Below are 21,767 nucleotides of genomic sequence, written 5' to 3'. Positions count from 1 at the left end.
CCTTGACATCAATGTCCTCCGTCAGATACACATCACCCCATGGTAGATGGGATGCATGCATCTCAGTTCATGGTTGAAGTACTTATAGCTTCTGCAAATAAATCGCTGACATTGTGAGCGTATACCAGGAACATCAATTCGACAAAAAATACATTTATGATCAGTCGAAGTTAACATATCTCTCGCACCAGCTTCGAGAGCCTGCGCTCCAATTGGTATACAAATGATATCAATTAGTGATTCAGTAGATTCCGTAACCCTTGTGGGACATTTTATTACTTGTTTTAGGTTGAAAATGTCGAGTATGGGACTTAGTCCATTTACCTCTGGATTTGCATACGGAAAGAATCGAACGTTCGCATCTCCAACTAGTATAACGTTGTTGAAGTCAGTATTAATTGTAGATAGGACATTTTCAAGTTCGACCAGACATCCAATTCCAGCGGATGGGGGTCGATATATTAATCCAAATGCATAGGTTTCATAACAGTGCGTAAAACCCAACCATAACTGCTCAAGATCCGAGACATTTACATGAGAGATATCAATCTTTTGGTACTGAATAGAGTTGTGGACGTACCAGAGTAAACCTCCGCCACGCGTCCCACGTTCGGATCTCACTATGTTATAGTTATTAATAGAGATTAAAGTGTCAGGAAGGTCAGACTTCAACCATGTCTCCGATATACCGAATAAATGAAATTCATTATCGGAATCAAAGTTGAAAACATCATCAAACTTGGGAAGCAATGATCTTATGTTTATATGACCGAAGTACAGTGATCTGTTATTAAAATGGATGGGCGTCAAGCTGTCGTCGTTGCTGTAGGTCTTGAAAATAGAAATTTGAATTGACAATTAGAAAGTGTCAAAACACAAAATGTATTCACCTGAAAAAAATGTTTCATGTACACCTCCCAAAATAAGAGAAATTGCTCAGTGTTCAATGTCCTCATCATTATGGACCTTGTATTCGATGCTAAGAACGTGTTTAAGCTTCCATAGACAAAACTTGTCACATTGACAACTAGAAAAATTAATGACCCAATGTTACCAACTTGAACTGGTTCCATAAAATGTTACTAAATCTCATTACGACATCGGATGGTGTAACGAATCTCATTACAGCACTCGTTTGAGTACTGTTATAGCTTTCATTACCGTCGCGAATTACAAAAAAAAAAAATAACAGAACTGCCAATAACAGGACAAAGTCAAGGTCCACAAGTACCTTGTTTTTCATTGGCCCTACCGAGGAGTTATAAAAACTGAAGTAATATAATAATTAACAAAAATTCAAATTAAATTTATTATAAGCGAAGAAGAATCAAAAGGAAGGAATATATAGAGGTAGATGCAAAAATTTATTTATCTACTGTTCGCACAGACATGTTTTAAATGCCTTGAAACCCAGCACACTCTCCTGCTTTATCGAATCCGCAATTTTGTTATAAACATTCGGCATACAATACGAAAAAGATCGTTTAAATAATTGTAAACAATGTCGGGGTATCGTTAGTGTATGCCTATGCCTAACGTTGATGTTATCAACATCGTGTGGGGATTTCTACAGAATCACTTTATGATAAAAACACGCTTTGCGAAGGGTCCGGCGCCTGGGCATATTCAGGCAAGGAACCCAATTTAGGATATGTGAAGTACGTTCACGTCTCTTTATTCCATATATAAAACGCAAGCAGGAATTTTGTACCCGTTGGATTTTAGCAATAAACACTAATCAATACACGAGTCGTAAACAACATCACCGTAATTAAATATAGATAGCACTAAGGCATCACACAAACGTATCTTCAACTGATGGTCTAAAAAATGATGACCCGAATATAAAAGTGTCAATGTTGCGTACGCTCACTGAAGCAAGTTATTTATATGTTTACTAAATCTCAAATCAGAGTCGACAACCAAGCCCAAGTTTCGCGCGTCAGTTACCACATTTAGCATTTGACCATTTACACATATACAAGGGGACACAGTGAAACAATTAGGAACACCTCCACACCCAAAAACAACAACCGACGACTTCGAAGGATTGATCACAAGGCAGTGCCTAACCGCGAGCGTGATTAGGTGATTCTGATCTTTATTTATATTATCTCGTGCAGCCAAAACATCCGATTTAAAAAAGCTGTAATAGAGCTGCGTATCATCAGTATACATATGAACATTACAGAACGAGAGTCGGCTATACAAATTCGCAATGTAAACAAGATAAAGTATTGGGCCCAAAATAGTACCCTGTGGCACTCCTGATGTGATGCTACCTGGTCTAGACAATTTATCGTTTAAAATCAACTAATTGTAATCTGTCGCAGAAGTAGCTTATAAACAAGCATATAGCTGCATCTGATGAATGAAGAGTTGCCGATAGAGACCATGTTCCCGATGAGCATGAGGAAGAGTTGTATCAAGCCGACCTAGAATGTGCCTGTAAACCCAAACAAAAAAGAGTTTTCAGTGACTCAGGCAAACAGTCTCATAACAAAAAATGTAGATCTGTTCCTATATTTAGGAAAAAATTGTCACGTATGGAAAAGTGCTCCCGTAGTTAACTCAGGCGGTAAAACTACAGCTAAAAATATTTTATATATTTGAATTGAGACTATTGCTTCTTTCTGCAGTTCTAAAAAATAATCATCTATCAGCCAAGCTTTTGTTTGATGCAACCTATTTGTGTGAGACATACAGAGCAACAATGAGTAGAGAAAGTCAATTTCGCCCCAATTTCCAACATCTGGGATATTTTTATTGCTAACTGTACAGTCAATTATAAACATGCCCATAAATATATATGCCCAATAAATCTAATAAATGTGGCATCAAAATAGTGATTCTCTGAGGTGTTGAAAGGAGATGGCCTCTTTGTTTTTTCTACAAAATGCTCAACATTGCAGCAGTTAATTCCTATATCATACATAACCATAATACAATAAAAAGAGGACAGAAACCATTATCAAGGCAAGAATTTGTTCTTAAACTCCAAGAACAACGTACCAGACCATAGCAACAAGAAAGGCTACAAAATTACTCCTCCCTGTCAAGAAAATTAGAAGACTATATCAAGTTTTACAAGACAAACAACATACCGTTAGTATTTTGGGGTTAAGAAAATAATGGGAAAGAGGGAAAACATTTTGACAAGAGACGGCCGTAAAAGAACAAACTTAAACCCCAACACAAGCCATTTATTATGCGTTACTGGAATTGAGTAAGAATAGCAAACTGAAACAAGGCTCAATTAACATTTCCGTAAAAATTGTAAGCCGAATTTGGCATCAAGCCCGAAAATCGTTAGTCGATGGTGCTGAAGTAGCAGATGTAAAGTCACCAAAAAAGGACGAATTGGTCGAAAACCGAGAAATATTAAGACGGCGCTAATAAAGTCAGTACTATTACATAATCGACGTACTATTCGTTCGTTAGCTTCTTATATTAACGTACCAAAATGTACGGTTCATAATAGACTGAAATCAGGAATATTACAACGTCACTCAAATGCAGTCAACCCTTTCCTTACAGACTCCAATAAAATTGAAAGACTGAAGTATTGTCTGTCAATGCTTAAACCAAAAAGTTTAAATGCAAAAGCTCCCGAATTCATCGATATGTATGATCGAATGTATGACGTGTACTACCTAGTTGAAGGCGAAGAGGAACCAGCAAAAGTAAGCATTTTCTCACAAAAGTAATGTTCTTAGCCGCTGTAGCTCGTCCACGTTGGAATCATTCTGAAAACAAGAACTTGGATGGAAAACTTGGCTTTGGCCTTTTGTGTGTTTGGAACCTACTAAACAGAGCAGTAAAAATCGGACCATTGAAACGAAAGTAGTGGCATTAGAAACCATGTCGCTAGAGAAGAGTATAAGAAAATGATTATTGGAAACCCGAAATTGGCAACAAGTTTGAAGCAAAATGGCCAAGATCTGGTCGTCGCCAAACACATTCTTCCTGGTGACAATGACTTTAATGAAGCTTGAAATAGAACTGAGTTTAAAATCAAAATGTTATGTCAGCCACCCAATTGTCCCTATACAAACGTCTTAGATTTAGGCTTTTTTAATGCAATTCAATCATTGCAGCAACAATCGGCTTGCAAAACTGTAGACGAATTAATTCTTACTGTTGAAAAAACCTTTTCCGAATTGAGTTGGGATACTTTGGTTTTCCTTTCGCACCAACAATGTATGGTAGAAACCATAAAAGTAGATGAGATGGATACAAAGTGGTATATGAATAAAGATCATTTACAGAGATTTTGATTTTGGGCTTTATCAACATATAAAAAACATCATCAATTCAGTTTAAATACTTAAATGACCGTCAAAAGTTTCTTAGAAACGATATTTGTAGTTAAGTTTCAATAAATTATTTTTAAGTAAATCAGACACATATTTTTGGACAAAAAAAAATCTATTTCGGACGCTTATTTCTGGTCGGAGGAAGTATTAATTATAAATTAATTAATTTTTATTTTAAAGAGGGAAAAGGTGGTGTTCATCGAAGTAATGTTATCGAATGGTATTTAAATCACGTCGCCGATCAATTAGAGTCTGAAGATGATGTTATGGAGAAGAAGCAATTGATTGAGAAGGTTCTCGATCGATTAATTTACCATGTAAGTAATAATAAAAATTAAAAAGAATCGTTTTGAGGCTATGTTTCTGTTTTTAGGATGAAATAATAATTCCTTTAACCAAAGTTGGCTTAAAAGGCGATTCTCAAGATGAGGAGGAGGATGATCCTTTACTCGTTGTTCACCCAAATTATATCATTGATCAATAATTTTTTACAAAATAAATAACTTTTAAATCGTTTAATAAGGATATTTATTAAGGTATTTTTGTACAAGGATTCTGCAATTTATTTTGGGGGTTTGGGAACAATTTTTTTTCTCCAGTTTGGATATAATTTCTTTATCGAGATATCTACAAAGAAAAATGATGGGAAATTGAGGGATTAATTTAATCTAAAAATAATCTTGAAAAGTTTATTAGCGTCCACATTTTTAATTTATAAGCATGTCAAAAATATTAATTCCGTTTACAACAAAAAGATACAATAAAAATAAATCGTGATTCTTATAAATTAAAAAATTAGATAATATCACAATAATTAATTAGTTTGGAAATAAATCAAAAAACAAGTTGACTAGGTTGAGACTCCCTTAATACATAATATAAATAAATTACAACAATGAATATATAAATAATCACTAATATCACTTGTGCAGAAAGGAAACAACTTAATAATACTGATGCTTTTTAAGGTTGTATCACCTTGCAACAAAAGCTAGATTAAGTATTTTTTTTGTTGTAATACTGAGTTGAATGAACACAAACAAACTCTGACTAAGCAAAATTGGTAACGTCGTTTATGAATTATCTAAAAATAAATTCATTTTTATCGTTTTAATAAACTGGTTTTGCTGATTTTGGAGAAGGACGAACTCTAAAAAAGTTTTTTAATTAAGTCATGTACGTTAGATGATTCAAAAATAATTAATAAAAAAGATATATCTTACCTATTATAATTATTAACTTCTATAGTATTTCTAGCTGCTTTATTAAATCTTCCTTCAAGTTCTGTTTTGGAAACACCACGCATTGAAAAACCGTGCGGCGCCAATTTAACAACGATTTTATTGTTTTCTTGATCTTGTTTTATAACATTTTTTACAGCCGCTTTAACCTGCGGACAAACCGTTGGTCTTACATAATCCTGAGTCGTACGAATTGGCATATCAAGTTTTAAATCTAATACATTTTCAGCCTACAATCAAATCATTATTAATTAAATCATTATTAGTTTAAAAAGTTACTCTATATCGTATTCCAGCGGAAGGTATTGCATGAGTAATAGCATAATCAGAAATAGGCCTTCGATAATCATGAGCCAACGGTCGATCACCAGGCCGGAAGATTTTCTTTTCTTTCTTTAAAAGCCAATTATCTGAATTTTCATCAAAATACGCTAAATTAATTAACCTCGAACGTTCTTCAGCTGGGACAAAATTATCTATTATTAAAAATTTTTGACGTAAAGTCCTACAAATAATTTTTGTAATAATAAAAATACTTTTTAATCAAAAATTTACATAGCAGCTTCGTCATTTGATTCTGCCAAATCTTGTCGTTCTTTTAAATAAGCCGTGTGGTTATCTTTAATTTCTTGCCGCATCGATTGCAATTTTCCGTGCAAACGTTTCAATTTTTCCCGTTTAAACTCGACTTCTTGTTGGAGATTTTCAAACACTTGTTTTAATTCTAAACAGGATTCTTCTTCGAGTTCTAATTGTTGTTGCATTTCAATTTCTCTTTTCTTAAAAAAAAAATAATTAAATAAAAGGAAACCTTGAAATTATTTAATAATGATTAAGATAAATAAGCAAATTGAAGTGGAATTAATTCGAAATTTAATCTAAACTTGCGGTTTTAATTAAAAAAATAAATAAATAATCTTTATCTCAAGGTTTTTTCCCGTGTGAAGGTTTTTTTTGTGTATCGATTTGAATGATTAATATCATTAGAAAGATCTCGTAAAGTAGAGTCTAACATAGTTTTAGGTCGGTATCTACAAAATACGCACAACTCTTCCAAACTATTTTTCCAAATATCATGGGCCAGCTACAAGCATTGCTTACATTTCAATTCATTATCAACCTCTTCAGCGCAATACAGACATTTTTCCTTTAATGAGTCGGGGTTTTTTTTGATAAAGTTTCAATAATTATTTTTGTGTATAAATCTGCATTTAATGCTTTAAATGGTTTATTTGATAATATAGTCAATAAAATGACAGACAAAAACTCCACACAACTGTAACTATCTGCTTGTAAAGGATAATCTACCTTTCTAAGTTAATACGTTGCCCAACGGTGTGGTTTTGAAATTTGTTTTAAATGTTCCTGGATGTTGTAAATGACCGTTTCGCCCAAGTCTCTTCTGGCACTTTGTTTGACTTTGCGTTTATTGCACATCTCGGATTAAGTTATATTTATTAGTTATTATACTCTATTTTTTAATTCGGAGGAGTGTTTTCAAAGTGAAGCGCCAAAAAAGAAGGGTATTGGTCAGTTTTAAGTAAAAATTACACTAGGAAAATTTGAGATGTTGCCGACCGCCTAGAAACATTCGGATTTAATCGCACGTCTCTCAGTATAGCTAAACCCGAATGATTCTATTTCTTGATCTTGTGTTAGTTCTAGTGTAACACTAGACCTAGAATCTAACTAACGCTACCTACCACTGCCACTAGAACTAACACTGGACTGACAACTAGACAACTAAACTAATTCTAGGTCTTGCGTTAGTTCTAGTGATAGTGCTAGTGTAAAACGGTGGTATCCTATTCTGCTGTCTATTGGGAGAAATTGTAATACGCATTTATACCGGCAATATTTAACAACAAATTAAAAAAGATGACACATGGTAATCTTTTAGTAATGCAGTTATCGTGTTAAGTGTCACACAATTTGTTCAGCATGTCAACTTCAACTTTGGTCGAATTATAATCTATTATTATTTCTGTCATCGTATATCGTGGAATGGAAAAGAACGGCTTTAATTTTGAGTGGTACATAAGAAATTAACATTTTATTTGTTGAAATCCAAATAATGTCGAATAACCGACTCGACTTTTATTTGGTAAGAATTCTGATTGGATTTCTCGCTAGTTCTTTATTATTGTTCCAGGCAGTGTTATTTTCTTCTGTAATGGATAAACTACTAGAGCAACGCTAGTATAGTAGTTGTTAGTGTCATTTCTGTTAGAATTTTCTATTGTTTCAACTAATCTCTTTACAAAATCCATCGGTTTGTTAGATACCATATATGGACCATCTGGTTGCTTACCACAATAAATTTTTAAGTTGACAGAAATTGAAAACGCGCCCGCTCGAAAAATATTAAATCTTTGCATGTATGGAATAATTCTATAAACTCACGGAAAACCGAAAAAATTGAAATATTGAAAAGATGAAGAAAAAATTTCGATGCCGATAAAATTGTCATTACGGACCTGTATTTTTCAAAAACGTATTGTACAGGGTTCCCCATAATAGACTACCCATTTTATTTTATTAATAAATTCCCTATGAGATAACTAAATAAGTTTTTCTCTGTGGGAATATCTTCTGTAGTCTTTGGGATTTAAGTTAATTATTAATCAAGTAGTCGCCTGTCACAAATAAGTTTTAAATTATTAATTATTATTATCGAGATAATATTCGATATTATTTTTAGTTTCGTCATTTTTTTTCAACATCTGTTTGAACTTTCATGGATTACTCAGTCCAACAACGTGTGTTTTGTGTAGAAACTTACATTAGAAGCAATTCGATAGAAGAAGTTAGGCGTGCATTCCGGCGTCAGTTTAATAACAACAATAGGGGTCACACGCCAAATCGTAAAACTGTTAAGTTATGGGTTCGTCATTGGCGTGAAAATGGTTCTGTACAAGATTTGAAGAAGCCTGGACGTCGAAGAACAATTCGTACACCAGAAAATATTGAACGAGTTAGAATTGCGTTTACAAGAAGTCCTAAAAGGTCTGCTAATCGATAAAGCCTTATCCTAGGAATATCAAAGGGAAGCTTAGATCGAATTATTCGAAAGGATTTAAAATTTCATCCCTATAAGTACCAAATGGCACAGCACCTTAGCAATCAAGATAACGAAGCAAGGTTAGCATTTTGTCAAGAATTTTTGGATTTATATCAAGGAGCAATTCACAATCTCCTAATGAGCGACGAAGCAAATTTTTATTTGAACGGCATGGTTAATAAACAGAATTTTAGATACTGGTCAAATGAAAATCCTCGTGAAATCTTTACACAGAACCTCCATAATCCAAAAGTTATTGTGTGGTGTGGAGTAGGATCTTTTGGTATTATTGGTCCATATTTTTTTGAAAATGAAAATAACCGCGCTGTAACAGTAACATCCGAGCGCTACGTAAACATTCCTCATTCCAGAATTAAATAGACGAGGATTACTAAACAATCCCTTACTATTCCAACAAGATGGGGCAACAGCTCATACCGCCAGAAACTCAATGAGGGTTCTGCGAGAAATGTTTAATGGTCGACTCATTTCTCGATTCGGAGATTTGCCTTGGCCTTCGAGGTCCCCCGACTTAACGGCACCCGATTTTTTCCTGTGGGGATATTTAAAAGCCAAAGTGTTTGCGATTCGTCCAGGTACAATCGAGGAACTCAAAGTCAAAATTCGTGAAGAAGTTGAAGGAATAGACGAAGGTTTGCTACGCCGTGTAATGAACCACTTTTTATCTAATATTGAAAAATGTGTTGAAGTTGGTGGAGGTCAATTAGAAGACGTGATTTTTAAAAGTTAGAATTAAATTAGCCAAATATTTATAAGTTATCATAAATCCCAAAAAGTTTGTTGTAATTTAGTATAATAAAAAGTTTGTTTTGTTAACTAAAAAAAATTTAATTCAAATTTCAAAATGGGTAGCCTATTATGGGGAACCCTGTATATCCCTAAATACATCCCATAATATAAATACGGCCTTATAAATCATCAATTTTCAATCAAATTTCTTGTCTTTTATACCGTTTTTTGCCATAAAGACAATAACAATATTTTTTTTGTTAATTTTTTTTTATTATGTTGAAAATACATACATAGTTACACGAATTCTTTAGCGTTAAATCCTTTAAATGCATAATATAAGGACATACATTTAAAAAACGAAAATTATCATAAATTTTATGACAGCGCGCCCGCTCGAAGGTTAAAATAATATACAGGGTGGTTCAGTTTTTAATTGGGAAACTTTACTAGGATGTAGCACTTGTCAAAATAACACCAGTTTTTTTATATAAACATAAGGTTGTAACTCTTTTGATTTCGATCTATGACCGATCAAACTTGAGCCAAAAATTTACGTTTTCTTTTGTATTTCGGCTTTAAATAAACCGTAGAATTTGAAACTTTGTACGTATTTATTACTGGTTAAGACCTTATTTTCAAGCATACTTTAAACTTCCCCAGCGTCCTCTAAGGCGATAAAATTCACCACCAACTTGATTTTTTTTGTAATAAGAACTTTTTAACGCTATGGAATATTAACATAAAAAAATATGGGTTGTAAAGCTCATTCTTTAGTGGTACTTTTTGTCTTTTTAGTATTTTCCTTAAAGTTAATAGTGCCCGTGTAAAAAAATAAAATATCGTGCCTTGTACCGCTATGTGCCGCCATGTTTAACTAAAAATTATTTTAAAAGTTGGCTCTGAGAACTTGTAAGTTTCATTTTCGGTGAATCCTCATAATTGTTGATGATTATTAATAATTTTTGACTGTTATTAAGAAAGAGTATTAATTTGTTAATGTTATTTACAACAACGTAATTTGTTCAGACAGACATTCATCTTATTTATTGTTTTTGTTATGAAAATCACAACTTCCATAGCTAGCTATAAAGTTTTTTTACTAATAGCAGCGCTTTACAGTACAATGTAGCATATTTTATTTTTTTCGCTAAAACTATTATCTTTAAGGAAAATACTAAAGAAAAAAAAATTACTAGTAATGAATAAGCTTTACAACCCATATGTTTTTATATTAATAATAAATGGCGTTAAAAGGTTGTTATAAAAAAAATCAAAGGGGTTGTGAATTTCAACCCTTGAGAGGGCGCTAGGGAAGTTTAAGGTATGGTTGAAAATAAGGTATTAACTAGTACATACAAAATTCCTAATTTTACGGTCTACTTGTACCAGAAATAATAGATAAAGGGCAAATTTTTGGTTCAACTTTGACAGCTCATAGCTCGAAAACAAAAGTGTTGCGACCCTATGTTTATATAAAAAACTTGTGTTATTTTGGCAAGTGCTACATCCTAGTAAAGTTTCCTGATTAAAAACTGCACCAGTCTGTATATTTATTTCGGTACGTCGTTATGGAACACTCTGTATGTATAAAAATATTTTCCGTTTATAGTATGGTAAATTTCCTACAACTTTTGTCTAAGGAGGAACTGTGTATCTCGTCTTCTTAATACCATTTATGTACATTGCCGCTTACGTGAGACACCTGTACAGGTGTCCCGTTATGGGTACGGAGCGGCTGTATCTCAACAACGGTAAGGCCTAGGGGTTTGGGAAAAAATACTTATAGGCAAAGTGGGTAAGAGAAATAGATGGAAATTATTTTGAAATTCGTAATTTGACCGCTAGGAGGCGTAACTGCCATAGAGAAACATAAAATTCTCGCTATCTCAGAAAGTTAGACGATGAGCTATAACTTTGACAACATAATTTAATAGCTTGGATAATACCGCATCGCTTTTGTTTTGCAATATTTCTCATATCTGTCATAATAAGGGAGGGGGAGGCCAACGCGTTTTCAAATGTTTACATTTTAGTATCTCCTGAACCATTCAACCAATTTGAATATTTTTGGTCTCGTTTGAAAGAGCATTTTATGCTCTTTTTAAAGATATTTTCAGTAAGACCGTTTGGTTTAAAACAAATAAGCTAGAGGGCGTTATCTGCAGCGATGACCTATTTTTGTGATTTTTGAAAAAAAGTTAAATGGAATGGTAATATTTACTTCACAGATAGTTAGTCACCATAAAATTTGCTAAATATTAGTGAAAACCGCATCTCGATATCGCCATCCGTTCTCGAATTATAGAAGAAAATGTTAAAAATTCGTATACCTCAATCTGATCACATTATCTTAACAAACAAATCACAGAGCATAAAAATTTATATATTTGTATATGAATATGACGTTTTTAATCATTTAAATACCGTTATTGTTAGAATTTCGTGCCGCCATTACTATGACATGATCTACAGGGGGAACCCTTTCCAAAAAGGTATCACACATTAATATGATTTTGCTTTTCAAAGCGCCATGTACATGTGGAAACAGGTCCGTGTATTGTTGCACTTTTCTAATTACCGATATAATTTAGCGACGACGAAAATACACTTTTGTGTAGAAGACAGTATACGCATTATGATTTGGTAATTATACCTGATATTATAGTTTTAAATTTTTGGGACTATAAAGTTAGAGAATTTTTTATGTATTTCACTGTTTTTGGTGTTCCCACCCAAAATATGTTAGGCTCTACTCTACAAGATCTTTCTAATGAGCTATTAATCATTAAAATCGATATACACAAACAAAAAATTTTTTTATGAATGGAATTTATGAGTAACTTCACACAGGTAGGTTTTTTTACCTTTCTAGCTGCAATTTCAGCTCTTTGTTGTTCTAACCTAACTTCATTCTCATTAACACTATCGATAATATTTTTTCCACCATGGACCATCTGTTTTTCGAGGGATTTTAATTTTTTTCCTAATTCATCAATTTCCATTTTACTTAATTCGAGTTGTTTTTCTTTTTCTTTTTTTTGTTTCACTTTCGATTCGTCATCTTCGCTATCGTCTTCGCTATTCAAGTCGTCTAATTCGGACTCGATATTCTCCAAATTAAACTTGCCGTTGCTTTTTTCCGCGATTAATTGCCTCAATCTTTCAATCTCTTGTTGTAACTCTAATAATTTTGCGTCCTTTATGTCTTCGTTCTTAACCGGTTGATTTTTAATTGATTTAGCGCGATAAGCATAACGTAAAGTGATTATAGTTTCGTCGTAATTCATACTTGCAGGGCCTATATTTGCGATCATAATCGTTTTACTGTTTCCCCCTAATGAATCTTGTAATAACCGTGTTAATTTTGAATCTCTGTAAGGGATATGAGCCGAATTTTCTGCTAAAGCATAAATGACGTTTCCCAGAGAAGACAGGGCTTTATTAATTTTGCTAGCTTCTTTTAAACGATCGCCGGTTGCGCCTGTTTTCGATTGGCGTTCGCTTCCCGCTAAATCAACCAAATTTAATTTCCCAACTTTCACTGATTTTTTTTCCGTTTCCGCCATCTCAATGGAAATTTGAAAAATTGCGTGTGAACGCGACGAATGCTCGTTCATATTCGTTGCGCCTGTGGTACGGTTATGATTTCCAACTTTCATCGCTTTTAACATATCGGCAGCGCTTTGACACGTTTGCGAATGCAAATGCGTTACAAAAACTCCTTGTCCAGCCATTTCTCGTAGTTCTAAAGGTTTTGTATTTTTTGATTTTAATAAATCTCGAATTTCTTCCATGTAAATTTCGAGGTAACGAACGGAAACGAGAAATTCCACGCCGGTTGTTCGGTTTATGTGCGACCAAATTTGTTCAAAAGCACGAGGAATTATTCCTTTATCATCTTCATCCTCATCGGTTCCTTCCATTGTGTAAGTTTTTCCAGTTCCTGTTTGGCCATAAGCGAAAACGCAACCATTATAACCTTCTAAAACGGAAGCCACCAGTGGACGTACAGTTTCATCATATAAACTTTGCTGTGTTGAGCTAATTACGAAAAAAAAATATGATTTTACATACTTTAAATACAGAACGCTTGCTTGCGATTTATTTTTGGCGTTGGAAGGTTTGAAAGAATTTCATATAATAATAATAATAATAATAACTTTATTCAGGCTTCATCAAGTACAAACTTAAAAAAAAAATATTATATAGGTATGTATAATCAAAGGTAAAGAAAATGATAAGTACATGTACAGGGTGGTTCAAATTCGATGTCCGAATAGGCTAACTCGAAAACTATAAGAGTTAGAAAAAAAGTAGCTTCCATGTCATGATCTCGTTTTTCGAGAAACTGCTAATGCGGAAAACCTCATAGCGCTATCGTCTTTTGTTTTTCCCCTAGAGGCCAAAATTGAAAATATCGTAAAACCAGTAAGTGCAATTATCTTCGTTATTATTCTTGGTGGAGTATTATAACTAAGACATTATATGGACACTTTTTTACAGAGAATTTGATGACGTAGACAAAAAATGGTATAAAAAAAGTTTATTTTTAACTTTATTCTAAAACAATAAGAAATAGACCTGTCAAACCCTATATTTTTGGAATCAGAAAAAAATAACGAATTTAATAAGCGAATAATCAGTGGTTGTTTCCATTTAAAAAAACGAACATTGTGATAATATCTCAAAATCTAAAATCGAAAAAATTTTTTTGACTACGTCATGAAATTCTCTGTAAAAAAGTGTCCATATAATGTCGTAGTTATAATACTCCAGCTATAATAATAACCAAGATAATTGCGCTTGCTGGTTTTACGATATTTTCAATTTTAGCCTCTAGCGGAAAAACAAAAGACGATAGCGCTATGAGGTTTTCGGCATTAGCAGTTTCTCGAAAAACGAAATCATGACATGTAAGCTACTTTTTTTCTAACTCTTATAGTTTCCGAGTTAGCCTATTCGGACATCGAATTTGAACCACCCTGTACATGTATATAAATAAAATACATTAAAGCCTGAATTTAGGCGGAGTTCAGGTAACACCTGTTCTACCACTCAAAACCAAATCAAAAACAATAATAAACTAAAAAAAAAATTCAATGACAACTGAGCACCGTCATAGGCTAATGTTGAACATGCACAATAGTTAGCCACACATACTATACTATAGAGTGTCCAAAACATATCATACAAGAATCTCATCCCCCGAGGCCACCAAGCACAAGCCCACAGTCACACACCCAAAACCCAGTCCCGCAAAGATTTCTTAAATCGGTTCAAGGGTAGACCCACTAAATGTTTAGGAAGATTATTATAAACAGATGTAATTTGATATGAGAAGCATCTCTTAAAAAATTTCAAACGATGGGAAGGAGGAGTTAACCTACCCCTGAACCGGATATTGACATTGTGTACGTCCGTTCTAAAGTTAATTCTGTCGAATAGATAAGGGGGGCTTCGCTCCGTAATAATCTTATAATAAAAACATGCTTTGTGAACATACCGATGCGACTTCATATTCATCCATTTAAGTTTCTTAAAAGCAAAAGAGACATGATCGTACTTTCTTAACCCAAAGATCAGCCGGACACAGGAATTCTGGAGCTTTTGAATTTTCTGTTGATGGCGGGAGTCAATAAATGAACCATAAATGTTGTCACAATAATTAAAATGTGATAAGACGAGAGAGTCACACAAGAGTTTTTTAACAGAATTATCAAGGCAATGTCGATTACTGAAAATCAATCTCAGAGAGCCATATGCCCGCTTTAACAGCATATTAACATGTTCCCTAAAGTTTAGTGACTCATCAATAATCAGGCCAAGGTTCCTAACAGATCCACTCAGAGGAAGAGGCACATTTCCCAGCGTGTGATAGAATCTGTCGATAAAGATTTTTTTCAATTTAGTAAGACCAAATAGGATCATTTGCGTTTTCCTTTCATTAATTCTTAGACAGTATTCTCGAGCCCCACTGACAATACTAAACAGATCACGCTTGAACTCATTAAGTCCTTCTTCAAAATGGCTTTCAGGGAAGGACAGGTAGATCTGAGTATCATCAGCATAATAATGAATTTTACAAAAATCAACAAAACTATTAAAATTTATAGTATAAATCTTAAACAGGGTGGGCCCCAATACCGAGCCCTGCTGGCACCCCAGACTCAATCTCCAAAGGGTCGGCACCAATATGTTTAAGAATGGACAGTAATAAATTATGGTTAAGTGTATCGAATGCCTTCGAAAAGTCCAGCAATCCTAACAGGGTCAATTTATTGGAGTCAGTAGCTATGACAATGTCATCAACTATGTTATTCAGAGCAGACTCGCATCCATGTCCCTCCCTGAAGCCAGACTGGATCACCGGAATTATGCGCTCGGAGTCCAGGAAGTCTATCAGCTGGCTGTTAACAATCTTTTCCAAGACCTTGGACAAGGAACACAATATACTTATGGGCCTCAAGGAAGAAAAATCAATGGGATTAGACACTTTAGGTACCGGAATGACAATCGACTTTTTTCACAGTGAAGGAAAAACACCCTCCAGTAGACAAGTATTAATTATGTTTACTATATGAGATAAAATTACAGGACAAGCCAGTTTAATAAAATGAATTCCAATACCATCCGCGCCGACAGCATTCGACCTTACGCCCCGCAATACATTCATGATAGAACTTTCGGAAATGAGGCTAAATTTAAAGATATTAGGGCCAAACTTAGAGTTATTGTAAACGTTTATCAGATTATCAACTCTACAATCACCAGAGCACTGGGTCTTCAAAAAATGGTCGTTTAATTCAGAACAATTTTTTAAGTTATTTGGCAAGGAATGATCCTGAAATTTTAGTAAATTCTTTCGACGAAGCACTTTCCATTTTGGATTTCCTGAGTGATATAGGCACGCTTCTCATTTTTAATAGAATTATTCACAAGATTCCTCAAATCCTTATAATAATTCCAATCGGCCAGACTCCTTGTTCTTTTAAATTTAGAAAGGGCTTTATTTCTTAAGTCCCGCATAAGCTGAACACTATCAGTAAGCCACGGGCATGGGACGTGGTCACCAGAAACCTTTACCAGCGGGGCAAATCTATCAATAGCCATAGTTAACAAACAATTAAATAAATCTACTTTCTCATCAATATCACGTAAGTAAACTATATTGTCAAAAGGAAGAGATCGCAAGAAGGCCAAAAAAAGGGACAGGTCAAAATATTTCAGAGATCTAACATACCTAGAGGAGGCAGTTGGCTCAAAGGATAAATTGAACTTGCAAGAAACGAGCTCATGATCACTCACATTGTGGACAGAAACAACATATGCCTCAACGATAAGTTTATGTAAGTTGCAGAAAATTGCATCAATTAGGCTACACTTAGTGGCAGTTATCCTAGTCGGCTGATCAATGGTTAATGACAGATCAAAGTTCCCAAGCATCGTCAGAAACTCATCGCAGTATGCGTCAGCCAAATCAAGCAAGTTAATATTGAAGTCACCACACAAGACAACCCAGGTTTTATATTGACAGCTCGTCAATATAAAACCTTTTCTTGTGCAATTCAGATCTATAACTGACACCTAAACAAATTTTTATTTTATTTATAGTGAAGGATATCCAGCATTGCTCAATTGAATTACTACCTTCCAGCAAAGTAGATTTCAATCCGTCCTGCACGTATATTGCAACCCCTCCCCCTCTACCAACACGATCCTGTCGATAGAGACGATGCTAACCAGATCGCTAGAGATATCTGCTGAGAGCCAACGTGACATACACAGTCAAAATGAGCCACGAGTGAACGGACATTCAGGTGAGCAACAGCCAACCCGCAAAAAGCAGCCATGAGAGAGAGACTCAAAAAAATTAAATAATAAAAAATAAAGCAACAAAAAAAAAATTAATAAATAAAAGAAAAATAATAATTCAAACAAGCCACTCTATAATAAGCATTCAGTAATAACGTACAAAAGTAATCCGCGAACAATATAAATTAGGGGAACTTAAATGGCTTAATATTCTTATAGGAGACTTCTCCACAGTTGTGTTTTTTACCATAATATTGTTCAGAGGGAAAAGCCTGAATATCTGTGCCGCAAAATTCAGTACCGCACTGATGTTCACAATTTGAATTTGAGATTCAGGGGGACTCTATCACCGCCCTTTCACCACACTGAACTATTCAAGAGGAGTTTTCACTATGAAATTGTAAAAGTGTACAATAATATACCCTCTGAAACAATCCAACTGGCAAGCATGTCCACCTTTAAAAAGCATATTTTTGGTGACTTTATTTGATCAACAAATGGCTCAGTTAAACTCTTAATTTTTGCGACTAATGGCAGCGCTGAAATGACTACAAGTACGACCCAATGTCCGCATTTGCTTCTTATGTTTTATTTAATTTAATTTTTGTTTTGTTTTTTTTCTCTTTCTTTTCAATTACTCTACGAATATCTAGGTTTAGTTTCGGGTTAAGTTGAGCAGTGCTTAGGCACTGAACTTCGCCTTTTCCTACCTTATATGCCATTTAATAATAATAATAATAATATATCTTTATTGTGCCTTCCACGGAATACAAATAACATTCTGTTTCATAATATAAATTAAAGAAGGAACACAATGGGCGCGTTCCAGACAAAGTCTGCTCATACCAACCCAGTTGGTTGCAAAGAAAAAAATAAAAATTAACCGAAAAAAAAAACATGAGAAAGAAAATAAAAGAAAAAAGAACATATGATATGAATTATAAGATACTTCAACAATTAAAGCAAAAAAAAAAACACAAATTTATACTGCCTTCACAAACTCCAACCTGCCAACGGTAAATATCCCAGCATCAGATATTATTCTCCCCCTTGCTGCTGAAACCACAGTCGCATCAAACACTTCTTGAATGTGCATAAGCTCAGAGTTCGCATATCACTTGGCAATTTACTATAAGATTTGTAAATGTGATAGCTGAAGCTTCTTTCAAATAGAAACGTTCGATGTTTTGGTGGATATATAGGATTGCTTAATCTCGTAACATATGGGTTTGTTGCCGGTTTGAACTTAATTTTTTTATACAGATATTCTGGCTTACATGAGATTATAATTTTATGGAAGAGACATAAGCTATGAAGGTCTCTTCTTTGTTTCATTGACAACCATTTTATATCTTTTAGCTTATGAGTAACTCTATCAAATTTTCTAATACCATAAATATACCTCAGACAACTGTTTTGCACTCTCTGTATGCGGTTAGAAGTTACCACATCAACAGCCGGGTGGTAGAGTGGCGCCATATAATTAAACTGGGATAGAACAAAAGACTCACACAGTTGCTTTTTTAGATTCACCGTAAGGTAGGCTCGATGAGGATAAAGTCCACGCAAATAAGAATAAGCATTTTTGATATAATAGCCAATCTGCGATCTGTATCTAAACGTATTATCTATTCTTAACCCTAAGCATTTGGATTTCTGAACTAAACTGATTATTTCACCAATCATTTGTATATTTAACACAGGTCTGCTACTAGCCCTGGCATTACCGAGACACATATACATGGATTTACTTGGGTTGACTTTCAATTGATAGTTAGCTGCCACACGATACATTCTATTTAAGTCGCTATTTATTTTAGCTTCAGCAACATGATAATCAATACCTGGGAACGAAAAATATAACTGTAAATCATCAGCATACATATTAATTTTACAATACTCCAATTGTTTTGCAAATTGTGACATGTAAAGCGTAAACAACAACGGCCCCAGAACTGACCCTTGCGGGACACCTGTAGTAATCCTCACCACGCTGGACACATCGTCTCCTATCCTACACATCTGCGTCCTATCAGTAAGATAATTATTTAATAGAGAAATCGCACCTTCAGTAAAACCCAAGCATTTTAAAGTATTACATAATTTCACGTGATTTATAGTGTCGAAGGCCTTAGAAAAGTCCAAAAAAACAACTGCAGTATACTGTTCATTATCTGAAGCGCACAATATGTCATCAGTTAAGTTTAACATCGCTGTTGTACAACTATACCCACGTCAACATAATTCATCATTTGCACTTTCATTACCTTCTCCATGACCTTCGACAACACAGGTAAAATGCTAATAGGACGCAAATCCTTTAATTCTTTCGGTTCTTTTTTTTTAGGATAAGGAAGTACGACAGCTTGCTTCCACGATGTTGGAAAAACGTTTTCCGTGATGCAGTAATTAATTATATGCGCCACATAAGGTAACAACGCATTTTTAACATTTCAACACTAATTCCGTCCACTCCACTAGCTGTTGACGATATAGAATTAATAATAGCTAAAAGTTCTGCCGTTTCAATTGTTTTAAAAGAGAATTCTGACGATACATGACTGTTATGAATTTCATCATTTACAGGAGTAAACGAATTTGCAATATCCCTAATACTATTTAAAAAGAAATTATTAATTTATTCTGCATTTTGCAACTCATGCGGCAGCAAACCATCCTTACTTTTATTGATATTCAACTTTTTCAAGCTATTCCATAATAATTTTTTATTTTGTTGGCTACTGACATACAAAAAATATGCTCTCTTTTCATTTCTTATCGCTGTGGTAGTATAATTACGCATTGACTTATAATAACTCCAATTGACCTGTGTATTGTCACGTTTAAACTGTGCTTTAGCCTGGTCACGCAACCGCATTAATAATTTTACATTATCAGTTAACCAGGGAGCAGCAGGTTTTGTAAATCTGCATCTCTTTAATGGTGCATGAATATCAAATACATTAATGAGATTTCTCTCCAAAAAAGCAACTTTTTCGTCAACATCCCTCATATAAAAAATCAAATTAAAATTAAAAAAATCTCTGTTTATCAATATGCTTTAGTGTTCTAATTACCCTAAAAACAGGAGAAGACCTAACCGCATCAACCCTTACATTACAAAAGATCATATCGTGATCCGAGATTTCACACTCTACCACCCCACTATCAGTCACAATAGAGGTATCAAAAGTTATTACAAAATCAATAAGCGTCAATGAAGTTGCAGTTGTTCTAGTAGGGGTTTCAATAATTTGTTTTCCGCCAAGCGAATCAAGAAAGGACATAAAATATAGAACATCAGGGCTATTTACATTAAGCAAATTTAAATTAAAATCACCACAACAAATAATTTTATCTGTAACAGCCAGACAGGTCGCAACAGATTCTTCAAATTCATCTAAAAACGCTTTATAACTGAAACCGGGAGGTCTGTAAACACACCCTACTATTATATTACCACCAAGCTCTTTCATACTTATCCAAATTTGTTCTATGTTACTATTCGAACGAATCACTGTACATTGTATGCTTGAGCGCACATAAAAACAAACACCCCCTCCCCTAGTACTTCGATCCTGACATATACACTTATAATTCGCAATGTTTATATTGTCATCCGTGATGTTATTGTGCAACCACGTCTCACTCAGAGCAATTACATCAGCAGTGGTCTCAGCAACAAGTTGTCTCAAGTCATTAATTTTCGGAAGAAAAGATCTAATATTCACATGCAATATTTTTATGAAGGCAGCATTACACATTTATTTTATGTTTCTAATATATTTAGTAAAATTATTGATTTGTTATTTCATTGATAGGTATGAATAAAGTCACTATTATTATTTATCCCAAATCCAGTGAAAAAGAATCCTTACTCATTTTAAACAAATATTAGCCTTGTGTTAATCAAATAATTACATCATCACTTAACACCAAAAAAAAAAAAACAAATTATATTCAGGGGGATCAAAAAGGGGTCATCGCCAAATTAGTTTTTTAAAAACAATCGTTCATTTCCTCAATAAATATTAATGAAATATAAACAACTAAATAAATTAAAAATAATAAAACAACTTACTTCCAATCATAAACCCCATCGTATGTAAAAATTTTATTCTTTTCATTATCAGTTTTTGCTTTAGGATTTTCAACTTCAATAACACCCCTTTTAGCATAAACATTCACCACCTGAGTGCATTCGCTTTCCAATTCCTTATCAGAAATTGGTCTGCATCGAACCACCACTTGTACACTTTCGTTGCTTGGTGATTTGGTCATTTTCTGTAAAAATAATAATTAATAGAACAGGTGCGTTATTACACGGAGAAAGCGCGTTCCGTGCTTTTTGTTATACTATTGCAAAATAGTTGTATTCATAATGTATACTTACGGCGGAGGACGCAGATCTCCCCTCTTTTTCTCTATCCATCGTTTCGGCTGACGGGCCCCGTTGCGATTCTACACCATAACGGGTTGAAAGCGTCCGCACCGGGCGGTAATTACATAATGACACTCGCCCTGACACATTTGCGGCGATTTATTGATTTTCTTACACATTTGACGCATTTTAAAATGTATACT

General features: G+C 34.1%; 2 protein-coding genes across 3 annotated transcripts in view; one reads left to right on the top strand and one right to left on the bottom strand.

Annotated features, from left to right (window-relative positions):
• LOC111421179 (minichromosome maintenance 6) overlaps nt 1-4,838 on the top strand; it is a 12,189-nt gene extending 7,351 nt beyond the window's left edge. The window contains exons 3-4 of the mRNA XM_023054324.2: nt 4,497-4,633; nt 4,690-4,838. Of these exons, the coding sequence (XP_022910092.1) occupies nt 4,497-4,633; nt 4,690-4,800 (248 nt within the window). The 3' untranslated portion in view covers nt 4,801-4,838. The remainder of the gene's footprint in view (nt 1-4,496; nt 4,634-4,689) is intronic.
• Nucleotides 4,827-21,767, bottom strand: LOC111421769 (kinesin-like protein 68D). Of its 2 annotated transcripts, none has more exons than XM_071194916.1 (7): nt 21,577-21,767; nt 21,265-21,467; nt 12,236-13,412; nt 6,113-6,336; nt 5,837-6,062; nt 5,540-5,787; nt 4,827-4,943 (listed from the first exon to the last, which is right to left on the bottom strand). In XM_071194916.1, the coding sequence occupies exons 1-7, from the start codon at nt 21,613-21,615 to the stop codon at nt 4,832-4,834; spliced, it is 2,229 nt and encodes a 742-aa protein (XP_071051017.1). In that variant the 5' UTR covers nt 21,616-21,767; the 3' UTR covers nt 4,827-4,831. The 2 variants fall into 2 exon arrangements, with proteins under 2 accessions (XP_071051017.1, XP_071051018.1); XM_071194917.1 differs by lacking the exon at nt 4,827-4,943 and adding an exon at nt 4,992-5,466 and having other exon boundaries at nt 21,577-21,765.

The sequence above is a fragment of the Onthophagus taurus genome, chromosome 3 (genome assembly GCF_036711975.1).
Source record: "Onthophagus taurus isolate NC chromosome 3, IU_Otau_3.0, whole genome shotgun sequence".
In the NCBI taxonomy this organism is placed as follows: Eukaryota; Metazoa; Arthropoda; class Insecta; order Coleoptera; family Scarabaeidae; genus Onthophagus; species Onthophagus taurus.
The sequence above is the reverse complement of the archived record's forward strand: the minus strand, read 5'-3'. Positions and strand labels throughout refer to the sequence as shown.